This window comes from Pinus tabuliformis, chromosome 5_1 (assembly GCF_031772625.1).
Source record: "Pinus tabuliformis cultivar Carrire ecotype Pingquan chromosome 5_1, CPIR1, whole genome shotgun sequence".
NCBI lineage: Eukaryota > Viridiplantae > Streptophyta > Pinopsida > Pinales > Pinaceae > Pinus > Pinus tabuliformis.
In genome coordinates, this window is record NC_142305.1 from 866,901,649 (window position 1) to 866,927,701 (window position 26,053).

The 26,053-nt window shown below is 37.1% G+C and overlaps 1 protein-coding gene and 1 pseudogene across 8 annotated transcripts in view; one reads left to right on the forward strand and one right to left on the reverse strand.

The window, feature by feature from the left end:
* LOC149167576 (SNF2 domain-containing protein / helicase domain-containing protein / F-box family protein) overlaps positions 1–13,859 on the reverse strand; it is a 136,679-nt gene extending 122,820 nt beyond the window's left edge. For 5 of the 8 annotated variants that reach the window (XR_016260941.1, XR_016260940.1, XR_016260939.1 and 2 more), the window contains exon 1: positions 12,853–13,858. Coding sequence is in view for 3 of the 8 variants with exons in the window: in XM_089433031.1 (XP_089289157.1) it covers positions 12,853–13,421 (569 nt within the window). In the remaining 5 variants the exon portion in view is untranslated. Of the gene's footprint in view, positions 1–607; positions 1,419–12,852 lie in introns of those variants that run through there. The other 3 variants (XM_089433033.1, XR_016260943.1, XM_089433032.1) reach the window with 3 other exon arrangements.
* LOC149167578 (uncharacterized) lies at positions 5,081–10,899 on the forward strand (annotated as a pseudogene).
* Positions 13,860–26,053: the final 12,194 nt, after the last annotated feature.

The following is a 26,053-nucleotide window of genomic DNA, read 5'->3' on the forward strand; positions in this document are numbered from 1 at the left end:
CACACCCTTAGTGGTAAGGAGGGGCATAGAAGACCTTATGTTTCTAAGATGTTTATATGTCGGAGTCTTCACAAAAAATACCCTTGGTGGAACTTACAAGACCTTATGTTTCTAAGAGGTTTGTATGCAGGATTGTTCAAAAAAGAGGCGCCATTAGTGGTAGAGGGAACTTGGAAGACAAGAACTCACAAGATTTTATGTTTCTAAGATGTTAGTATGTAGGATTGTTCACAAAATACACCCTTGACGGTGACGAGGAACTTTGCAAGACAGGAAGACCTTGTATTTCTAAGATGTTTATATATGTGGGATTCTTCAAAAAGCACACCTTCTTGGTTGTGAGTGGGGAACTTAAAAGACCATGTGTTTCCAAAGTGTTAATTTTCAGTTAAATCGAGGGGACCCTTTTCAAGAAAAGCTAGTGAATTGTAGTTAAAGAAAAATCTGGTCAGGTGGTCAAAATCAGACCATGGGATTTTATTTAGAGCGATTCGAAGATGCATGCGTAAGCACGTCGCACATTTTACAAATCTAAACTGACGAAAGCAGAGCATGAATTACAAGAAGGAAAGGATTCGCAATTTTCGGGCAGAGAGAAGGAAAGTACCTGAGATGACCGAGTACCGCAGCGGCCGTCATGCCGGGCTTCCAGAACTGTGGATCGGACCACAATGCCAGCGGCAAATAAACGTCCAGCAAAACCACAGCGCGCAATTCCTGGCCCTGCTTCGATACCCCGACCACTAAACCCTTGGCCTCCATGCGCTTTTTGCTCGTCAACGACCGAAGTTGACGGACCACGCTCCTGCTCCCGTTCACCAACCCCAACCTCCGCCTTTTCTTTCCCGAAGCATTACTAGCATTCCCACATTCGATTACACACCCTCCTCTTGCATCCGACGTAACGGCATTGGGATTTTCACAGTCGAGGGGGGTTTCTTGAAGGCTGCCGTTGTCGGAATCCTCAATGGGGACGAGCGTTGTCCCGTCATCAGTGCGGAGGTAGAGATCCGCGCCCTCGGAATCGAAAGAACATGAAGATCCCACCAGAGGGGTCGTCAATGGTGGATTTGAGGTTTTGACGGAGAATACCACATGCAGGAATCCACAGAGCTTGTACTGGTGCAAAGACGTCTCTGCCAACGGGCGCTTGCGCCCGCGTTGTGCACTAGGCATGGTTTGTCCGTCTGCTTGTCAAATTATTAAGCCCTAATCACCAGAAATCAAATCCCAAATTCTGAGTCCCCAAATTCTTCAGCCGTAATCACAACAAATCCAATTCCAAATTTACAGTCCCCAAATACCTCAAATGGAACAGAATTGGACCGCAACTTGACTGGAAATTCATCGAATGGAACAAGAGGATAACTTAGTTTAAAGTCGAGCCCTTGGCGTCCTCCTTCGACACCTGTACCTGTCCATAAAAAAGGTATGTAGATTAATTTTTTTTTGTTTTGCTTCTATAAAAACTTTGTTTTTCATTGTTTTTAAAGAATTTTTTGTAATTTTTCATTGATTTGGGATGGGTAATTTGTTATGACTATGAGAACCAATTTTATATTTTTATTTTCTCATTTTTTTTAAACATTGTTTATTTTTTTTGAATTTTCATTGTTTTTTGGCATTTGCCATTGGCATTTGGTTGGGTAACTTGGGTTTGGAAATTGGGATTTTGGAAATAATTAACTTGTAATTTTGTAAATGCTAAATTGTAATTTGTATTATGTAATCCTAAATTCCTATTTCCTAATCCTTATTTTTCCATAGGTTTGCAAATTCAAAATTCAAAAACAAACATGCCAAGGAAATTGGATCCTTTCTGGGAATATGGTGAACCTAAAACTCCGAATGATAGACAAAACTTGTATTGCAAGTTGTGTGGAAAGGGGATATTCGGGGGGGTGTACAGGTTGAAGTTCCACCTTGCACAAATCCCTGGACATGATGTGGGGCCCTGTCTAAATACAAATCCTGAAATTATCCAAAGAGCCATGAGAGCATTGGGAGAATTAGAGCACACTAGAGAGGCCAAAGAAGAACTCAAAAGGCAACTAAAAAGGTCAGCTGAAGGAAGTGGGCCAAGTGGCACTGGTTCTACTGCAGCGTCAGTCAATCCGGTAGCTGCATCATCATATTTTGTTCCTCGAACCACACCTGGTTCACAACCAACTATCGGTTCAATGCTAAAAAGAACTGAAAAAGAACAAGCTGACAGGTTGATGACAAAATTTCTCCTCTGGAGTGATATTCCTTTCAGCATTGTAAGGAATAATCCATTTTTCCAACCTACTGTTGATGCTATTGCCAGTGTTGGCCCGGGGTACAAAATCCCTTCTCTTCATGATTTCAGAGGCCGGCTTCTTCAAGATGAAAAGCGTGACTGCACCCAAAGATTGGAGGATTTTAGGGCATCATGGGCACAAACAGGATGCACTGTTATGTCAGATGGTTGGACTGACCAAAAGGGGAGAACCCTTATAAACTTCTTGGTTAGTTGTCCCAAGGGGACTATGTTTATCAAATCTATTGATGCAACTCATCAAATCAAAGATGCAAGAACTTTATGTGATTTGCTGGATGTGTTTATTTTGGAGGTGGGTGCAGAAAATGTTGTCCAAGTCATAACGGACAATGCTGCAAATTATGTTGCTGCTGGTAGAATGCTTATGGACAGGCATCCTACTTTATTTTGGACACCTTGTGCTGCCCATTGTATTGATTTGATGTTAGAGGACATAGGGAAAATTCCCTTTGTCAAAGATATTGTTGACTCATCAAAAAGCATCACAAAATTTATTTACAATCACCACTATCAATAAGCCAATTTCCTAGCGAGTCCGGGGGAGCAATAGTAGAGAGAGCCACTAGTAGATAATATTCATCTTGCTTATTGTTAACAACGTTAGATTCATACCTGGAGTTTCTTGCCTTCTTAGAGGATTGACCACTTCCTTGATTTTCGACGTTCCTTTTGCCATTGAACTTGCCATTCCTTTGATTGCCTCAAGAGTGATTTTGATCATCATCATGATGTGAGTCCTTTTTATCAGGGCACTCCCTTGCATAGTGGCCCATTTTGTTGCAATTGTAACATCTTCCTTTTCTTCCACCCTTCGGTCCGGCCTTTCCTTTAGATTTAACCCCAAAATTGTTTCTCCTTTTAGCATGAGAGGAGAATGTAGCAGGATTGCTTCTAAGTGTAAGCATTTCCTGCTATTCCATCCTTGTTTCTTCTTGAATGCATCTCGCCATCAGTTCCTCAAATCCTGGGATTACATTATTGTTGAGAAGAGTGGTTCCGAATATATACCATTCAGATGGGAGCCCTCCGAGTGTTGTGATGGTCATTTCCATATTAGGAACGACTTCCCCAATTGATAGGAGATCATTTGCTTGCATACTTTCCCAAGTATGCTTGCATACTCTTAACTTTGCCCTTCTTGATTTCCTTCAACTTATTTCTAAGGAAAAAAACTTGATTTGCATCATTAACTTTAAATAAGCTTACTAGTCTATCGTAGATTTCATTGGAGGTGGTCAGCTTGGAAACATAGGCCACCAAGCGTTTGTCGATAAAGTCCCGAATGATCTTCTTTGCTTTGACTTCTCCCCTGGTCCACTTGTTCCTTGCAGCAGCAGATGCATTTGATGGAGGCTCAACGATTCTGCCTCTCACATGGTCCAACACTTCCTGCTCTTCTAATGTCAGATCGAGAGACATCTTCCATCCGTGATAGTCAGACTTCTCATGGAGCTTGTCTTCAGTGGGGAAGTGTGATGAGGACCCCATGAAGTCTTTGAGATTGCTTCAATAGCCTTCAGTGATTGCTCTTTGCTCTTGCTCTTGCTTGGGATTTGTCTTCACCTCAGCTCTGATACCATGTTAATTTATGGTATGTTCTATACTTAGTGCAGTTTACTTTGATTTCTTTTTATTAGCCACTGTTTAGCAATCACATAAACATAAATTAAAATGTTGATCGAACATTAATAAATCGACAGAAAACAAGCCAGGACAAGAGACACAAGATGTGGTGGCTAGCTAGGGACAAACCCCAACGTGGGGAAACCCTTTGATCAATTCTTCTTTAATCTTCAATAGTTCAGCAGAGAGAAATAGTACAAATTCAGAAATTTGTAATTTTATGACAGCAGCAGCAAAGTCAAACTTAGTCAAATAGCGCCGAATTGACCTCTAGTCAACCTTGAAGAATTCGGTCTTCAACAGCAAACTTCGGCAACCCAAAACAACCCTTGGTCAACGGTCAAAACAGCAGCCAAAGATCAACAGTATGCGGTCAACCCTAACCAGTGAACGCTTTGGTCAACATTGGTCAACGCAACACCCAAATAGCCTGCACAGGTCAACCCTTGGTCAACGCTTCACAAAACATCCCAGCACTTGGTCAACGCAACTCTAGAAAAGCCAACGCTACCCTAAACAGAAAATGCGTCCTTCTTCTTGCATGTGTGAGAGAAGTTGCTCCTTCGTTGGCCCAATGAGACGAGGAGAGAGAAAATGAGTTGAGATGAGATGAGTGAATAATGACTCAACCTCACTTGTACTTATATGATGTGCTGGGCATGTGTGCCACACATTTAGCTGTTGGCCGACCTTGACAATTTGTCAAGTAAATACAAATAAATTCATATCTCCATAAATACTTGTCGGAATCGGATAATCGTTAGATCAATCCTACACCTCTCGACGAGAGGAATCAAGGAAAAATATCAGCTTTCATAAATAAGATGGCCCACATGGAGTTTGGCCCTAGTTGCCAATCTTAACATGGTCTCAGTTTCTCTCACTATATGAAATGAACAGTTGGCCTTTCTGGTAAGGATGGAAAGCCATTCTAACTATTTGAAAGCCATTCAATCAGTTCGGCCATTCAACATGATGGATTGTTTTATTTTCACTTGATCTTGAGATATGTTAGGACCATTACGCAACACCAGTATAGGACCTACTCCTAACACTGGCACATTATTTATCCCCAACCTTGGCATGGAACACATCTCAAACCCTAGCATTGCTTATATTCCAAACTTTGGAATAAGATATGTTCCCAACCTTAGAATGGGATACATTCCAAATGCCAATTTAGGATCGATACCGAATGCAAGCATTGGCCCTTTTGCAAATGCTAGCACCGAGTCCAACCCTAATGCAAGTGTGGGTCCGAACCTGAATGCTAGTGTTGGACGCTTTCCATAACCTGGTGGAGGCTCTACATTTTGTGGAGGCCATTATCATCACATGTCTTTGCAGACTGGTCACAACCCATATGTTCTCCCTAGCCTTCCCTTTATGGCTAGTTTCAATCTCCCTGATTGAACTAGGTTAGCCAATGACCCTCTTTAGCACAATCTTGCTTGGCCACTCATGCCCAGCAAGCTTCCTTCAAATATACCTAAGTTTGAAGGTCATGTGGGAGAAGACCTTGGAAATCATGTGATGTCATTTCACTTTTGGTGTTCCTCTAACAGCGTAGTCAATGACTCCATAAGGTTACAATTGTTTCAATGTACCCTCACAAGTTTTGCTTCAAAGTGGTATATTGAGCAACCACCTAACAATCATGCTACCTTTGTATTGCTTACAATAGTTTTTCTAACCTTCTTCTAATTACATGTTAGATATGATGAAAGGCTTTAAATCCTTTTATAATGTTGCTAGAATATAGCTACCAATATCATGGATCACATCCATGAATGGTGTAGATGAAGGAGCTTGTGTAAAATAAAGCTATATGAAGGAGCATACTAATGTTACATCATTTTTTACAGATGCCATGCAAGACAGGGTCCTTCAGATATTCAAAATATCGCAACATCACCCAAACTTTGAAGCAAATACACCCTCGTGATCTGCCCAGCCTACTGGAAGTGGGTTACCATTTAACTGGTGCCCACCTAGGAGATCTCAGCCTAGCCAGTCAGGACAAACGATTGATCTATATATTGAACACAGTTCACCTTACTAACGAAGAAGTAGTCCAACAAGTTACTTAGGTGGAGTAGACTCATGAAGACCTTTAGTAGGCCCATCAACAGTTGCACATTCAACTTGCAGAGGTTACATTTTAGAAATACTTGAAAGTACAAGCGAGGCAACATGCATAGAATGAGTTGGAGATGGTCAGGGTTCGTCTGGAGGACCTTTGTCCTGAATTGAAGCAGGTTGATCTAGAGTGAAAAGAATTTCTCCCTTCTTGTCCACCTGCCACAACACTAGACATCGTCAGCTTGTCAAAGACAATTGCACCAACATGCCCTTTCATTGCAAACGGAGTTAGATTTAGGGCGTAGTCATGAGGATATACATATGAAGGAGATCATGGCTAAGACCCATGTTATCCTAGTTGAACATCAGGATGTCTGAGCGCAATTGAAGAAGGCTATAAAGGAGGGCCAGCTAATCTAGACTGCCCAAAGCACGGAAAATAGACCCTAATGACCCAAAAATACATCTACAGGTTTTCCAGGTTAGAATTTAATTCCCCTCATGAAAGTCCTCTGTAAACCATCCTCAATAAGTCCAGTGATCCTCTCTGGATTAACCAGTTTAGAGGAATTTACTATGCCCAGACTCCATGGAGGAGGCTCAGACTGTGTTACCCAGGAGGACACCCCAGTCCTCACTTACCTTACCACCTTAATCACCAACCTTTTAGTTCATATATTTCCTCCCATTTATTGACTAGCTTTGTGGACGGGAGAGGAGGAAAGCCTTACCTATTGCATTAATTTGTTTGCTTCCTTAAGGAGACACCTACTATTTTTTCTGATTGTTATTCCAGATGTCCCAAGGTTCTCGAACTATGTTACCCTCCTGGGCAACCCCCAGTCCTTGCCCTCAGCTCCCAATTACATAACTAGAGGAAGGCGAAGCCCTACCATTAGCTTTGTGTATTGCATTTATATGGATATATTTCTTTCTTGCACTGGTAGAGGAGGCATATCTAGTTATTTCGCATGTTGAATCTTAGGATTGGACTTGTTTAGGAGACTATTGACCCGCTTGCGAATACGCTTGTTGGAGTTTCTGATTGAAACTTAAAAGACCTTATGTATCTTATGCTAGTATGTGAGATCGTTCACAAAACAAACCCTTAGACATGAGGAGAGACTTGGTGTTAGACACCTAATCTATTAGGATTATGGTAAGGAATATGAACCATCATCGGGAGTCCAAAAGACCTTGGAAGATGAATTCAACAATCATAAACAATGTATTTATATCTGTATCATTTTAATAAAAACATATCCACGCATACCTTTCACTTTGTGGTGCATTCCAATAGTGGCATCAAAGTCTAGCCATTCTTTAGAGCCCGTTAGATTTGCGCCCTACTATGGTCTAACATTCACTCGATCGTTTCACTACCTCTCTATCTATTTGCGTGTCATTCCACGCTTAGGGTTTTCTAACCTACATTTTGTCTGTTATGAAACCAGCTCACAAAAAGATAGAAAAGATAGATCAACGCCTTAGAATTCAGCCTCTTCGAGGGGGCAACCTCCTTTACATTACATAAATGAACAATTCTTGGATGATACAAATGAAAATACCTCCTTTTTATATATAGGAGTCTAAGGGGTCATAATATAATCAGAGCCGACATAACAATAATAATGTAAGGGCATAATAATAACAATAGTGGGCTTCCATGGGGCACAATAGTAACAATATGGGGACTACATGGGTACAACAATATAATAAGGGGGTTGTACTAATAACAATAAGGGGTTACACTAGTAGTATAGGGGCCTAACATAACCCTCTCCTTCAAAAAGTGTTGTCCTCAACGCTTGAGTAGTTTTTTATGCTTCTTTATAAAAAATTTGTCCTCCCATGTGGAATCTTCAACGGGTAAGTTCTTCCACTTGATGAGATACTCTGAAATTGATCGATTTCATCGCTGTCAGGTTCTTGTTTCTGTGACTGCTCCAAGTTCCAATATGATTTTTCCTTCCTCTTCAAGGTCTGGCAATAGTGTTTGAATTGGGATTTTCTGCAACTTTTGAATGAGTGGCCATACTTCTTCGTCCTTCTTCCATTCATCCCTTTCTTCATTTATCCAATCTGGTTGGATAATAGAAATAGCACAAAACAATGCTTCCACATCCTGATCCTTTCTTGAGAGTGCATCTGCAACAAAATTTTGCTTTCATTTTCTATAGATGACATCAAAGTCATAACCCAACATAATTGTGACCCATTTTTTCTGTTCTTCTAAAGATAATAATTGTTCTAAAAAGTATTTAAGACTATCATGATCTATTTTTACCTTGAAGTGTCTTCCCATTCGGTAAGGTCACCATTTCTTAAGTGCATGTAGTATTGCCAACATTTCCTTCTCATAAATAGCTTGCTTGAGATGTAACAATAAAAATACCCAATCACCTACATCAAAACATTTTTCACTACGATGTTGATCTATCTGTTGTTTCATTCGATTTTGCACCAAAGTGGCGTTATCCTTTAAGAGTTGGAGAACTTGTTGTTGATGCTCGATGTGATCTTTCACTGCTTGAACCTTTTTCTTCTTGATATGTCCTTCTATCTTGAGAGTTTGAGGAGTGGTAATTTCTTCCAATGTTTTACAAGATATGGTCGGATTCATTTCTTGATGCTAGATGTGATTTTTCACTTCTTGAACATTTTTTTCTTGATATGTCCTCCTATCTGGATAGTTTGTGGAGTGGTAATTTCAGCCTATGTCACACTGTTCGAGTTCGACAACGATTAAGTTCGATTCGAATTCAAATTTTCCAATCAGGTTCGAAAGAGGTTCGGCATTAGGTTCGACTATACATATTTTTCAATTTATATATATGACAAAATATTCTATATAAATAACAATTATATTTTCAATATATTTTCTCAAAGTCTCTCAATCTCAATAAATGCCACAGGTTGCCCAAATTTCCGAGTGGTCGTTTGAAATCAATTTGCAAGCACACCATGCTATAAACTAAGATATGATATTTATAAGAAGTTATTAAAATTAAATTAATAATGGAGGCTTATGCTAGGCACTAAAGTTGTTAAAACAAAGATAACGATAAAACATGCACATATTAGTTAATATATGGTCTTGTTGTGATCCCCAATTTAATAGATTTATAACCATGATATTTTAATAAGGTTGTTATTATTTTAATAATGGATGGTTATATAAGAGATTTTTTTTTAAGTTATCAAAACAAAGTTATAATGATTTTCCTAGGTCACCTGTTTGGAATGAAATTCGGGAGTCTACAAAAAGGCCAACTTCCTCGGATCATATCTCTGCAACTATAACACGAAAAGATCTTAAATTTGGACCCGAGGTTCATCACGATTTCAGTCCAAATGGGTTTTCTTTTTAGCGTCTGAAACGTCGCTGGAAAGAAGTTATAGCGCAAATGCCACGATGACATGTTTGGAGCAACGAAACTCTAGAATCCAAAGCTCTGATACCAAATGTTATGAAACCAGCTCACAAAAAGATAGAAAAAATAGATCAACGCCTTAGAATTCAGCCTCTTGGAGGAGGCAACCTCCTTTACATCACATAAATGAACAATTCTTGGATGATACAAATGAAAATACCTCCTTTCTATATATAGGAGTCTAAGGGGTCATAATATAATCAGAGTCGACATAACAATAATAGTGTAAGGGCATAATAATAACAATAGTGGGCTTTTATGGGGCACACTAGTAACAATATGGGGACTACATGGGTACAACAATATAATAAGGGGGTTGTACTAATAACATAAGGGGTTACACTAGTAGTATAGGGGCCTAACATTGTCCACACGTGCAACTAATCTTTGAAATTTAACAATTTCTCATGCCTGTTTCATTTGCACAGCCTTATGAGAGAGGACCTTTGTGTGCCCATTCTATTAGTTTTTGTTCCAATTATGACAACAAATGGATGATTTCGAGCATGTAAATAGAAAGCTTTTGCAACCGTCAAGCACCATAACAAGACCATAGGTGTTTACTTGCAACCCTTTTACTAGGCCCCTTGATCCTTCCAACACCTTGCCGCCTAATTCATTGGACCTCAATCTGGAAGGATTTCCAGTGTCCAACAAATTATTGATTTTGCCTATGTAGTATCTCAAGACCCTTACGGCTCTTGCGACTTTTCAGTCATCAAATATCCAAACATTCTACAGTAATATGAACAAGTTGGACATGCCTTATACAAGCCCAAGCCCAAACCAATTTTAATCCAACAGTTGAAGTCCAAAGGCAGCCCTCAAGTTCTCCTTCAGACCTTCTACATCTAAGAGCAATAATAATTTGCCAAAAAATGTTATTGATGAAGGTGGAGAGTGCACTACTAAACAGTAGAGAAGCACTAGCCAAGTTGGGCTTTGATATACAGCGTTCAAGATACCTAGAACAAAAAATTTTGTGGGTGCTCCGATGAAGGTGCATAAAGAGAAGCTAGGTGAATGCATTATAGTGTTGCAACAGCGCATCTCACCATTTGGAAATACTTGTACAACATCCATTCTTCTTGAAGCCATGGGATACTTTAAATTTCTACAAGATCAAGTTTGGGTATTGAGTCAGCTTATCTCAAAGACATTCCCTCCAATCAAACGGATGGTAGAGCAAATCAGGAAAAATACTACCTTCAAAGTAGAGCATTAAACCTAGTTCATGCATCAAGTATTCTCCATGTAGCCAATAACAATGTGGCATGTTTCTGGACATCTAGAATCAAATATGGTTTCAACATCTTTCAACCCTTTTTTGGTTTTCGTTTTTCTTTTTCAATCTATTCCTGCATTTTTCAACAGACCAATTTTCACCTTTACCACATAAATTCAAAACTAATAGTTAAAAAGCAAAAAGATGAATACAAGACCAAAAGCCTCATTTAGATTATGATTTATGATTCTCTATGATGCGTGTGTGTGTGTAGATATATAGATATATGTTTGTTTGAGAAAAGCAAATCCTATCTAGAAAATATGCTCATTTTGTTCTATGATTTTGTAACTAGAGAAGAGGATTTTCATAAAGATGCAACCCATGATTTCACTCAGAAATTCATGAATGCAAATCAATTCACATTCCTTATCAAGAATAATGAAAACTTGCAAATAGTAATTTTGTAAGTTTACCAATTAAATTGCATTATAAATGGTTGCATTGTTGATAGAAACCAACACGTGCATCAAGTTGGACACATGAAGCACCAGTGTTTTGATCTTCATCCTTGTGAGCATTGCGAAAAGCATACCCATCCTTCAGATAGATCAGTGATTTACAGTGAGGCTTCTAGTTTTGAAGCCCTATCAATCAAGCATGTATAAGCGAACCTAAACCACAACCTAGAGCCAGAGCTAGCCAAAGCTAGCCATAGGTGGAGTCGGATCATGCGCAGCATGATTCAATTTGTGGTCTTTCTAAAACCACCATTTAGTAGGAAGACTTACAATATCTATTAAACATCAATTTACAGTCATCTTCAAATCACTATTGTGAGCACTTCCAATCAACATAAGGCATCAACTTTAGCCAAATTTGGAAATGTTTTGAGAACTATCGAGCCTTAAAGCCAAGTTCCACGATTCGTGGTCATCTTCTAACCATTGTTAATTTGCAATCATCTTCGAATCACCATTTGTGAGCACTTTCAATCAATAAAAGACATCAACTTCTAGCCAAATTTGGAAATGTTCCAAGAACTACTAAACCTTATATCCGAGTTCTAGAGTTGTTGGTCAACCTTAAACCACCATTTAGTAGAAGACTTGACTTTCGCTTCTACTAGCCATTAGGTTTGTGGTCATCCCAAAACCACCAAATTCAAGGAGCACATTCAACCATTACAAGTTGTCCTCATCTCTCTTGCTTGGACTCATAAGAACCCCTTCAAATTAAGGGGAGGAACATTAGACACCTAATCAGTTGGAGTTACGGTAAGGAATATGAACCATCATCGAGAGTTTGAAAGACCTTGGAAGAAGAAACCAGCAATCATAAACAGTGTCTTTACATGTCTTTACATGTGTATCATTGAAAACCTCATCCACTGTTATCTTTCACTCTAGTGTACATTCCAATACTTGGAAGAACGTAATTTAGAAGACCTTGTGTTTATAATATTTTAGTATGCAAGATTGTTTACAAAAGCACACCTTGGTGGTGAGAGAGAACTAGGAACACAAAAACTTAGAAGACCGTGTGTTTCTAATATGTTACTAAGTGACGTTATTCACAAAGCACACCCTTAGCGGTAAGGAGGGGCATAGAAGACCTTATGTTTCTAAAATGTTTATATGTCGAAGTCTTCACAAAAAATACCCTTGGTGGAACTTACAAGACCTTATGTTTCTAAGAGGTTTGTATGTGGGATTGTTCAAAAAAAGGAGCCAATTAGTGGTAGAGGGAACTTGGAAGACAAGAACTTACAAGATTTTATGTTTCTAAGATGTTAGTATGTAGGATTGTTCACAAAATACACCCTTGACGGTGACGAGGAACTTTGCAAGACAGGAAGACCTTGTATTTCTAAGATGTTTATATGTGGGATTCTTCAAAAAGCACACCTTCTTGGTTGTGAGTGGGGAACTTAAAAGACCATGTGTTTCCAAAGTGTTAATTTTCGGTTAAATCGAGGGGACCCTTTTCAAGAAAAGCTAGTGAATTGTAGTTAAAGAAAAATCTGGTCAGGTGGTGAAAATCAGACCATGGGATTTTATTTGGAGCGATTCGAAGATGCATGCGTAAGCACGTCGCACATTTTACAAATCTAAACTGACGAAAGCAGAGCATGAATTACAAGAAGGAAAGGATTCGCAATTTTCGGGCAGAGAGAAGGAAAGTACCTGAGATGACCGAGTACCGCAGCGGCCGTCATGCCGGGCTTCCAGAACTGTGGATCGGACCACAATGCCAGCGGCAAATAGACGTCCAGCAAAACCACAGCGCGCAATTCCTGGCCCTGCTTCGATACCCCGACCACTAAACCCTTGGCCTCCATGCGCTTTTTGCTCGTCAACGACCGAAGTTGACGAACCACGCTCCTGCTCCCGTTCACCAACCCCAACCTCCGCCTTTTCTTTCCCGAAGCATTACTAGCATTGCCGCATTCGATTACACACCCTCCTCTTGCATCCGGCGTAACGGCATTGGGATTTTCACAGTCGAGGGGGGTTTCTTGAAGGCTGCCGTTGTCGGAATCCTCAATGGGGACGAGCGTTGTCCCGTCATCAGTGCGCAGGTAGAGATCCGCGCCCTCGGAATCGAAAGAACATGAAGATCCCACCAGAGGGGTCGTCAATGGCGGATTTGAGGTTTTGACGGAGAATACCACATGCAGGAATCCACAGAGCTTGTACTGGTGCAAAGACGTCTCTGCCAACGGGCGCTTGCGCCCGCGTTGTGCACTAGGCATGGTTTGTCCGTCTGCTTGTCAAATTATTAAGCCCTAATCACCAGAAATCAAATCCCAAATTCTGAGTCCCCAAATTCTTCAGCCGTAATCACAACAAATCCAATTCCAAATTTACAGTCCCCAAATACCTCAAATGGAACAGAATTGGACCGCAACTTGACTGGAAATTCATCGAATGGAACAAGAGGATAACTTAGTTTAAAGTCGAGCCCTTGGCGTCCTCCTTCGACACCTGTCCCTGTGCCTAATTTTGCCTTTCAGACGTACCAATTCCATCTTCCCCTCTGCTCTCTCTGTCTCCCCTGCTCGTTCCTCGTCTTCTATTTTCTTTTCTTGTGCCCTACGCTATATATACATATTCTTAGTTTTATCCCATGTGTCCTGGAACCAGTGGGTAGGGATCTGATCGATTTTTTTGAAGTGGATTTGTGGTTTTTTGTGGGCGAGACCCCTTTTGACATTGTGTATACAAATCCAGTTGGTCAAATAAGGCAATCAATCTCATATAACCCATCGCTTATCTCTACACCGGTTATTTTGCATTGTACTTCCTATTGACTTTGGTTGCATGGTTGTTTTCACGTTGATGTGAGATGAGTGGGGCTTATTACTGTTGCCAATCATATGGGCACTCATGGTTTGATAAGGTTTAGTTTGAAGGGGTCAGTTGTTTGAATATTCTATAAACGTGTTTTCTGTTTTTTTTTGAAAAAAATAAATATTTTAAAAATACGTCCTACTTTTTCTTTTTCATAAATTATTTCAAACTAATTGAATGTGATATTAATTTTTAACAATTTTGTGGAATCAAAATTTATGGTTAAAGTATTTTCCATTCAATATGGGAAGTTAGATTTATTTAATGCACTTCAAATTAAAAGAACTAGTGTTTATTGTAGGGTGATTATGATGATATATAGTGATGTATAGGTTAGTAGTAAAAATTTGAAGTTAAGTATTTTCTATTAAATGAGTAAAGTTAGATTTATTTGACGTATTTATATTAATTTATTTTAGGAGTTGTTTTTAGTGTGTTTTTTTGGATTTTTTTGGTGGTTGAAAATTTTGAAGTGAAATCTTGATTTGTGTTATTTAAACTTGTTTTTTTACTGTATATGGATTCCACCCTCAAAAACCCCTAGGGCACTTGGGTTTTGTAGGTGCTACTCATCAAACTTGTGATTTCAATATGGATTCATCACCCTCAAAAACCCCTAGGGCACTTGGATTCTACGGGGTTACCCATCAAAAATTAGACGGGAAAGCTTCCAAAAAGTCACACTATTTTACCAAGTATCAATCCATAATAAATATCAAACACTTATTTTATGATATTTACAACAAGAAAAAATTATGGTTATATATATATATATATATATATATATATGCCCCGCCATATAAAGTAAATAGTTAATAAATACCAACAAGCATCAATCCATAATAAATATCAAAATAGATATATATATATATATATGAGCATATATATATATATATATATATATATATATATATAGCCTCGCCATATAAAGTAAATAGTTAATAAATACCAACAAGCATCAATCCATAATAAATATCAAAATAGTTATATTATGATACTTATTCTACTGATATGGATCCCAGAAACCTTTCAAATTGTTAAAGAAAAAAAAATTATGATTTTATTTTAAATTATAATTGTTGTTATTAATGATAAAATGAATTAAATAGATTTTGTTACAATACCGTATGCAAATACTATGGATTATCAATGTCACGCTCCCATAAAATCACAACTCATTTCATATGAGACTTGTTAATATGACCCTTTTTAACTACTTAATTTAATTAAAAGGACTTAACTACTTTGGAGATAAATCTCAACCTTTTATACTTAAATACTACTAACAATATTTTAGTATATTCTATAGAGGTTAAATCCCTCCCATCCACCTAATAATTTTTAATAATTAAAATAAAATTATGGAAGTCATATCTTTCAAAAGGAAAATTTTATTGCCATCTTTTCTTGAGGAGATCTAGGGTTGAGTTAGAAGAATTGTCTTTATAAACTTGGGTCTAATATGTCCTTCCACAAGCCACACTAAGTAAGTAAGCTAGATTTTAAACCTGGTCAGAGCCTTTGTGATGATCAACAAATGTCTTCCAAAGTGAGATGTCCATTGTTCTACCTAAAACAATGGATTGTATGCTTGTTAAAATGTTAAACAAGTAGAAACAAATCTTTAAAAGGTTGTTCCAAATAAATAAATATGTAGAGTTTCAAAACTTGAAGCATTGGTGAATGCCTTTATCTATCTCTAACGAGAACAGTGTAGATATCAACATGGTCATGCCAAGTGAGTCAAATCCCTATTTATAAATTAACATTGTTAAATTGTTTTAGAAAATATAGAAATCCCTTTTCCAACTAATTTGAAAAATAAAAAAAATAGAAAAATATGTTAACGGTCAAGATCATGGGAGCTTCGAAACAAAGGGACTTTTTGCACTAAGGCAATTTGTGAACTAGAAGAGGTCTACAAATTATCAACAAAAATGGCTCACCTCGGAGGAGGTTCGTTTGAGAGAAGATCGTGTAGAAGTATGGAAGTCATACAATGATGATTTGAAAGACATTAATGTCAAACTAGGTGAAGAAGATGACAAGTTGTTATGGTCTCTCAATCCCTTGCGAGACATGTACCAAAAGTATGATATAGAGCCCTCACTGAGGTAATCTTGGAGAGACAATCAATTCGTGGTGGAAAATCATATGGAAGTTAAGGTGCCCCTCCAAAATAAAATTTCCATGTTGTTGACATTCAATAACAATGCTTCTACCTAGGAGGTTCTGAAGAAAAATATTTTTTTTGCCCAACTTGGTGTACTTTATTCCAACAAGCAAAGGAAACTGTAGATCTCTTACTTCTAACATGTTTCTCTTCTATAAAGGCCTAGAAAGATGTTGGAAGCATGATAGGGTTAAGGAATGTGTGGGAAGGAGGAAGTACTAAAGAAGCTTCCAAGTATCAATATACAAGCAATGATACAAATAAGACTAGAGCTCTTCCACTTAATATAGCTTGAGGAATGTGGCTTACTAGAAACTTAAAGCTATTTGAAGGACAAGACATTCTTCCCCTCAAATATGCAATCCAATCTTTAAATATATTATATGCAAACCCATGGGTTGAGGAAGAAAAGACAGGGAACAGAAGGAGAATCATAAGAAAAGGACATTCCTTGGACATACTTTGATTGTGCCTCTCAAACGCATCCCCCAAAAGGAGTATTTGGAGGAATTTTGTATCTCTCCTCAAATCATAGTATAACCTTCAAAGCTAGGATAGGTTAGGAAACTAAAAATCATTGTAAACTAATGACTTTCAAATTAACCATACAGTTGCCTCGAGAATATGATGTTATGGAGATACAAAGTTTGGGGTTTCCCTATTGGTTATCCAAGTGCTACGAAAGGAAGCATCAACCAAAAATTTCACCATATAGCCAACTTTTGATGATAGATGACATCCTTCTTAGGCATTTGTTTGTCTCATATATACAAGGACAAAAACATGGTAGTTGATGGCATTTCAAAAGAGGCATTGGGATTGGAGTGTGATACGTGGACCATTTAGATCTTTCAAGATCATGAAAATGATTTCTTATATTCACCTTGTCCATAATTTTTTTCTACAAACAATGGATAAGTTCTAGACTCCGATCTTTGCAATGATGTACTCTTGTCTTTTAAAATCATGAATAGTCATATATAATTGTTGATATAGCTGACGGTTTTGTGATAATGGATTTTCATATCCCACTTTTGAAAGATGTAATCTATGTCCTTTTAAATAAAGGAACATTTTTTCCTTTTTTATTCAACTCAATGACATGTGAGGCATGCACACATCGCTATTTGCTATTTCATGCCACATAGCACTTTTTTGAATGCCTCGAGGCACATGATAATGTAATTTTGTTTTTTTTTTAAATAAAATTATATATTTTTTCCTTGGAAAAAAATGTTAATGTTCAAAAAGCACTAGTGATAAGAATCTTTAAAAATTGTAATACAATAACATTAGAAAAATGTTTAATTAATCGTAATTTGTAATTAGATGTTTAAATTAAGACAAAAGGTTAATATTTGATCATGTATTAAATCTATATGGGATTGAAATTCAAATATTAGATTAATTTTTTCTTTTAAAGATTATGTTAAAATTGGATTTAGGTGGTCAAAATAAACTTTACAAAGTAATAATACTCAAACTTGTACCTTTATAGTGCTCATGGGTTTATTCAACTCTCAGGTATACTAAACTCCAGTTACCTTGCAATTTAAGTGTCTCACTCATCCAACTTAGAGTTTACATTCTCTAACTCCATATTGAGATAGATCATCATATTATTTGGCCTCAACATATCTGCCAAATTTGCTCTTTAGAGCCGTAGAATGAGGACAACTTTCTATTTTGAGAGTCTCCCCACTATGAGATTAGAGAATGGTTCTTTCGTCTCTTCACGTATTTACTTGATTCTTTCAAAACACTCATGGCTTACAAGGACTGAAGATGCTTAGCCTTCTTCCTCTAGGAGATGTTCAACCTTTGTTGATGACTGACAAAAGGCTAATTCCCCCAAACCAACAAGTGTCAAGTTTATTACCTCTTGCTTCTAGCCCTATGACACCAATAGGAAGAGGCCTTACAACAAACTTCCAAGATTGTATAATAGACCTACAAGGCATCATAACCCTAATGAATATCATGGCCTCACCCATCACACATGTTTTTGTGATCGTAAATGTTATAAGTGATTCTCCATAACAACAAGTATTGGCCAAGGATCATCCTTCTTCCTGAGCTTCTTCGTCACTCCCTCTCATTATGCCAATACTTCCCAATTATTTTCTTCTTATAGGTTCCTCTTCCCTAGGATGTTTTCTACTTCCCCTTCTCATCTTTATATACTGCATTATTTGCCTTCTCAGGGCCCATTTTAACTATCAATGGATATTAATATATAAATTAAATTATAAAACAAATACATAGAAAATCACTTTTTTTAAAGGTGACAAAACCTATCGTGATTCAATTATCAATTGATAGTGAGTACAACCATCGCTAATCGCTATATGCACCTACAACCTAACTCATCACTATTATTTAAAAACAACCATGCCCATTAAAAAGACCCATCAATAATTTACAAGTGAATAAACTTTCACAATTAAAAATATATTTGAATCTCAAATCATTAACATATATTTGGGTCTCAAATCATAAACAGATTTCCTTACCCCAAAAGTTTTAACTAATTAAAAACACAAAACAAAACACACATGAACCCTATAAAATAATAAAATAATTCAAAAGTGTCAAATTAAAATTATATGCCATATATGCATATTTGGGTGAGTCTCAATGTGATGTTTTTATCATTGACTTCCTTCGCTCACCTTGACTTAGCTCCTCGAAAACCATGACAATATCCAAAGAAACCTCTACTTAACAAGCGGAGTGGCCACATCAATCACCCATTGTTCCCTCTTTATATGCAATGATTATCTCCCACCATCGTAATCATTTAAGCTTGATTTCTTTGTACTAAAATTGTTAATAAATCAAAAGAGGGTGAGATGTAATTTATAAGAAACTAAGTTTTGCTTTATAATATAAAATATGAAAACAAATTCCCTAATAAAACATAAAACAAATTGGTGGAGACCTTTTTTCTTTCATAATTGTGGTGGAGATTTTTCCCACAATGTGAAGGCTCTTAAAGTAGGAATGGTTTTGAAAGGTGTAAATATTATGATGTCATAAATGGTATAAAGTGAAGTGGTCAAAGATGGGAATATTATGAGTTGTAAAAGTTTAAAATTTGCTTATTTACAATTTCCTTTTTATACCTAATTATTATGTTTTTATTTATTAAGTTATTATAAAATAAAAATATTTTAAAATTAGTGAAATAAATTAAATTTTAGTAAATATTAGAAAACATTTAAATAGAAAAATCAAATTTTATGTAGATAAATATTAAGAAATGGTAATAAGAAAGATCATGTCAAGGAAAAATTATTTGTTTATGATTTGTAGGGCAATGATAGATAATACTTAATATGACAAGTAGTTAGTGTGATACATTAATTAACTAATTTTTTCATGAACAGGAAAATGGCGAGCTCTGCGGCGGAGAAGACTGTGGAGGAGCTCCGAAAGGGAATCGAAGAACTCAATCGGCAGCAGCGAGAGAGTACAGGGAGGCTACGAGATCCAAGAGGTCTGCGAAGGGGCGGCTGCACAGGGAGCTCTGCAAAGCCCCGTTCAACTTCCTTCAGGCCGTCTCCGACGCATCGATCCCTTAGGGTTTCTGGACCCCTCAGCGTCGCCATTACATTGCAGATCAGCAATGGGAGTATGTTTGCAGGCCGTCCCCTCAGGAAACCGGTTGCAAGACTACCAGAATCGAGCATACGGACAAGAAATTGGCCCTGCAGCGAGACGGACAGCAAAACCCATATGGCTGATCGGACCCCGGGGTTAGATCGATCTTCACACAGGACACGGGTGTATTCAACTCATCTGTGTCAGGGTATAATCTACTGTGTACTGTCTGAATCCAATATAACCATATATGAAGAGGACGAAACAACTCGTCACCGCCCAGATCTGCAAACCCACCCTGATTCAGAATTTATACTCGGGCATAAAGACAAGGGCGATATGAACAGGCCGGAAATGGCTGTGCAGATGAGGGTTGAACAAAATATTCCGCCACTTCCTCCCAATCAGCCAGATCCAACAAAACGAGAACTCTACAAGACCGATTTACTCTGTATGGACGCAAATCTGGTCCAGATCTTCATTAAATCAACTGAGGGAAAACACCACTGCATGCGGCTCAGTAAGGGAATGAGCATACATGCGTTAAAAAAGGAAATCCAGGGATATCTTGGAACCCCAGCACAATACCAAAATCTTATATACGCAGGATACAGTATGCAGGACAATCAAACTCTCCAGCAATACGGCATCACTAAAGATTCAACCATTATCTTAAATCTCCGACTGCGTGGCGGAAGCACTGGAACCAGCTCTAAGAATACAGGTTCCTTTCGGGATGCTGTGAAAGGGAAAGAAAAAATGAAAAATAAAGAAGCACCACCATCAGAGGCGCCAGGACCCTACATTGTTGAACAAAAGCCAGAATCACCAATGCTACAAGTCTCTATACCAGAGGTAACTAGTTTACATTCTGATTTATGTAAAAATGCAGTTATTTGCAGATTTAATGGCTTCTGGACAAAATCAGATGCCCTGCACCAATGGATCTATACAACATGGACATCAAGCTGTGAAATTTACCTTTGTCCCAAAGGGTACTTCATAGTCAGATTTAATACAGAACAAGAACGAGACAGCATTATCAATCAGGGGCCTTGGTTCTGGGGCAGTGCTGGCCTCTTCCTTACCCCCTGGTTTCCTGATTTCGACGCTAATACAATGAAAGTCTCAACGATGCCTGTATGGGTGAGGCTACATGGTCTCCCTCTACACTTTTGGCACCACAAAGTATTAGCTGCCATTGGGGATTCCCTGGGGAAATTCCTAAAAATGGATGAAGACAGAGCTATCAAGGGAATATTTACATTTGCCAGAATATGTGTAGAAGTGGACCTGAGTCAGGGGTTACCTGACCACATCACGTTGAACTTCAATAACTCTCAATGGATACAACAGCTCGACTATGAGAACACAGCGTTCCGGTGCAGGGGATGCATGCAAACAGGGCACCTTCAATATGACTGCCCTTTTGCTCGAAAGGACATCAGGAGAACCAAGAAACAACAGAAAAAGCCCAAAGGCTGGCAGCACACCGAACCAGTGGAAGAAGAAGACACAAACGTGGAGCCTACAGAGAACCAGACAGAACCCGATACTCAAATGAGACAGACATTTACTCAGGAAGAGAACGCTCCAGCTACACATTTGGGGCCTCACATTTTGGATCTGCAACGAGAGCCACAAATGGAAATAAGCGGCATCAAAAGAACCCATGGATCAGAGGGCTCGGAATCAGACAAAGAACTCCAACTAATCCCTATGGAAAATCAGCTAGCCATTATTACACCCACTCCCGACACTGGTGGTTGGCGACGGGTGGAGAAGAAGAAGGGCAGAAAAGTCTAGTCTTACTGGAACATTTTTTATCTTTTTTTCTCTACATCTTGTAGCTTCCTGTCACAACAGGAACAGTCAACTGCAAATTTGTGTTTTTATTTACTCTGTTTGCTGCCTGTCATTACAGGAACAACCATCTGAATATGCCTCATGCATCTACAAAATGTAATTTTATCAATATGAATAAAATTACGACTTTTTTCTTACGGGAAAAAAAAAAATACTTAATATGGACAAGGTGAAAATAAAGTAGTTTTCAATTTAAAAGAAGAGCAAACTACACATGTTTGATGCATAATTACATATATTTTACCGAACAAGATATCAAATTTTGAAAAAGTCAATAAATGCATATATAAATGTAGATAAGGTAAACTAAAAACATTGTTATCATATCACTTCACGTATTATTGCAATCTTGGAATTGCTACATGAAGCCTTTGGATCTTAGATAATCGTTGTTTTTCAAAATATAATAAATATTGATGTTAATTTTGATATAGCGTGACAACATTTTTGCAACCCTGCAATGGAATGTTACTAATAGTTGTCATTGAATAACTTTTGATACTTTAGAGTAGGTACAAAGTAATCAAGTTTCACCATTGTCTGTTTCAATTGAATGCTTCTCTTAATAGTAGCAAGCATTTTTTAACTCATCACCATGAGAGCACCCATATTTTTGTTTTCTTTATCATTGATTTGTCCATTAGTTTGGAACAAAAGAATTTACAGAAAAATGTGAGTAACTTATTCCATAATCCATTTTGGAACTCTCTAAGTTTTAACATAATACTTAAATACATACGATTGTGACCATGCATACGAACAACACTAACCAATACATAGACCCATTAAAATAAATATTTGAACTTCAAGTGCAATATAGATGCATGTCAAGGATTAGGCATAGTAGAGATGTTTTTGGTGGTTTAAGCCATAGTCAAGGATATAAACCAAGGATTTAATATGTAACAACTACGTAATCCCTTAATGTTTAATTAATGATAAACAATAGGAGTTTTCACTTATTAAAATCAAAATTTGTTTCTGAGCTTATCATCATCTTTTGTTCATCAAGAATTTTAGGCAATACAAACTTTGTTAAAATTTGGGTTAGGATCCTTAAATAAGGTAATGTGAAGATTTTCACCCTTGGTGCCATGTCAAGATTATGGTGTAACTACCACATGATAAATGAAGTTGCACCCCAAGTTCAAGTGCCACCTTGGGTTGGTGCCATGTCAACACCAATGTCGCCTTGCCATGTCATCCACTAACTAGAGTTAATTATATTACATTTAACTAAATTAATACTTAATAATAACTTAATGTATTTATTTATATAAATACATTTAACTACACAATATTATTAAATTAAAATTTATCCACATACACAACTAATTCAAATGTACAATACAAAAGTTCCATAGGGCCAAAAAAGATAAAATAAAATAAAAATTGGCATTTGCTAATTCTTGTCCTTTTCAATAAAAAAAAGTTTGGCGTTTGCTAATTCTTGTCCTTTTCAATAAAAAAAAAGGTTGACATTCGCTAATTCTTGTCCTTTCCATTAATTGCAAATAGTTCCCATCAACCCTCTATGAAATTTACAATTGCTCGATGGTGGGTGAATTTCTTAAAGTATGAGGTCGATGACTTTCCAAAGCATTTATTGTATTTGAGTAAAATACGATGTGTAAATTTCTTAAAGTATGAGGTCAATGAATTCCAAAGCATGTGTAAAGTTCTTAAAGTATGAGGTCGATGAATTCTAAAGCATTTACCATACTTGAGTAAAATATGATGTGCAAATTTTCAAATTTGTATGTAAACCTTGCTTAATATACATATGAAATTATTTGTCCTTGATAGTGGGTGAATTCCTTAAAGTATAAGGTCAATGAATTCCAAAGCATTTATTGTACTTGTGTAAAATACCATGTGCAAATTTTCAAATTTTTGGATGATTCAATTAAGTAAACAAAAGTTCTTGCTGGTATTTACTAACCCCAAAATTTATGTAAACCCTACTTGATATATATATGAACTTATATATTTGAAGTTTCAAATTCAATTCCAGAGAATAAGGCAATCTGGACCATGTTGTTTACTCATGTAATAAATATATTTACCAAGGGTTAATGTGCACCATAATTTTTTTTTATTTGCACAAATTTAGATAGGAGTAAAAATGTAATAAGGAAATTTACTAGAATTTATTGCCACCAAAATTTATGCAAGTCTTTGCACCAATTTAGCTAGGAGGATTATGCATAGTTAGTTTCTCCAAGACCTCACATTACTCTAAAAAAGCTCTTGTAAACGCATAGTAATACATACTATTGCCAAGATATATTAAACTCAAACATAACTTTAGATCTTTGCATGAATATGTATATATCTCATAATCATATACACAAATTTTCATTGAAAAGTGAGGCTTGTACTCTTTCTAGTCACCCTACCAAATTTGTTGAGAGTAAAATTACTTAAGGAACAAGGTCAAATTTATCCTTATTTAACACATTATAAGCGAGATTCATCGCTCACTCAAACAGGATAACTCAAGGCTTCGTGAAATGACATTGCAAATTAGACATTAAAGGGTCTTGGCCCAAATCTTTTTTAGGAGATAGACTTGCAAAATTTCCAAACTACAATAATAATTTGAGACCAATTTGACTTTGACTGTATTAATGTGCAACAACTTTGCATTTACAACCACGAAGGTCATTTTGCCCAACAATTATGTTAGCTAAGGTTTCAAAGTTGATTTGCACAAATTAACATTTCAAGAACAACCACTCGTTAATGAAAGCTATAATATCTTGTCTTTCAAAGCTTTGTGAAGATTTAAAACACCTCATCTTCCTTGTAAATCTAATGATTCAACTAGGCACGAACTACATAAGACAATTACATACAAACATTGGAGTCATAATTACGACGATCTTAAGATTACATGGCAGTTAGTGAATACTTTAATTATGCAACCTCATACCTATAAGCAAATTCTTTTAGCATACATACACAAATGGACCTTGATATATATAGAGGCAACAATATTAAACATAATAAACCTCTTTATCACTAACAACTAATTGCATAACTAGAGATATATGGCAATTTAACTTATGCACCATATTCCCAATTCCATACGACAAAAGACCTGGATTTATTTTGTTTTATAATTTACCAACATCATCCAAGAAGCAAATGAACACTAATAAAATGAATGAAAGAAACACTTATCTAAAGTTTCAAGTTGGAAATTGATTTGAGAAGGAACCTTTTCCACTTAATTGCAGGCTTAATTATGTAACAGTCCCCCAACCCCCTAATGTCGTATTAGGGTTGTAGGGCGTAACTAGACCCGACCTTCAATGTTTATCATGAAAATGAGGTTATCAAATTTCCTCGTTCTCCCATCACCTCAAATTACAATTCCAATATTATCATAGTCTCCTACTCATCGAGAGCTTTCAAACGATGTAAATTTCATCTCATTATGAACTTCTAGCAGAAAGTTATGCCCACTTAAAAATTTTAACCCCAAAGGGCCACATCATCATTCGTATGAGCCATGTGGATGACATGTGATAGCCCTTAGCCACGCATCACTCCCACCCTAGTCCACGTCTACTGACAACTTGAAATATCGACACCTTGCCATATCAATAATTCTTTAAGATGTGTGTTGTTCAAATGTTATGGTGTTTTGATATCTCGATGTCCTAAAACACTAATACACCAATATAGTGATATTCTTTAATATGCCAATATCCTTCAATGTGATGGTATGGATATATCCTCTAATATGTTGATATTTAGATGTTCTAGTGTGTTGGTATCTCAATATAAAAATACTAGGATAATTGAGATTTCGCTATATACAAAATCCCTTGCAAATTCTTGATATGTCGATAGGCTAGTAGACACTCAACATGCCACCTCATTTTCCAACATCCAATCATCACCTGACATGGAAACATATGCTCATGTGTCGTTTGCCACGTGGCACTGATGACATGTGTTACATGTTACTCATATTTTCCTTATTGACATGTCAAAACCACCAAATATGGATGACATGTGTCCTTCACCTAACACTGCCTTGTCATCATTTTGTATGTCATCGTGACATAATTTTTCAGGATTTCTCGGTATTTTGATACTCAGTGTTGTTAGTTAACGCACATTAAAACAAAGTTATTGTCGTCAAGTGTTACTTTATTTAATGGAACAATGCCATACTAGGAAACTCCTGAAAGGAATTTATTTTATTCTCCCAATGCCTAATGTTCCAATAAGCCCCTCCTCTCGCCTGGCTCTTGGTCATGGTTCCCCTCGTGCCATGCGACCATGGCTAGTGCCGAGACTTCCCAAACTCCAAATTTCAAAATAAAACCCAGAGATTTTCTATCCAATTTCTTCCTATACTTCTATTTTGGGTAAGGA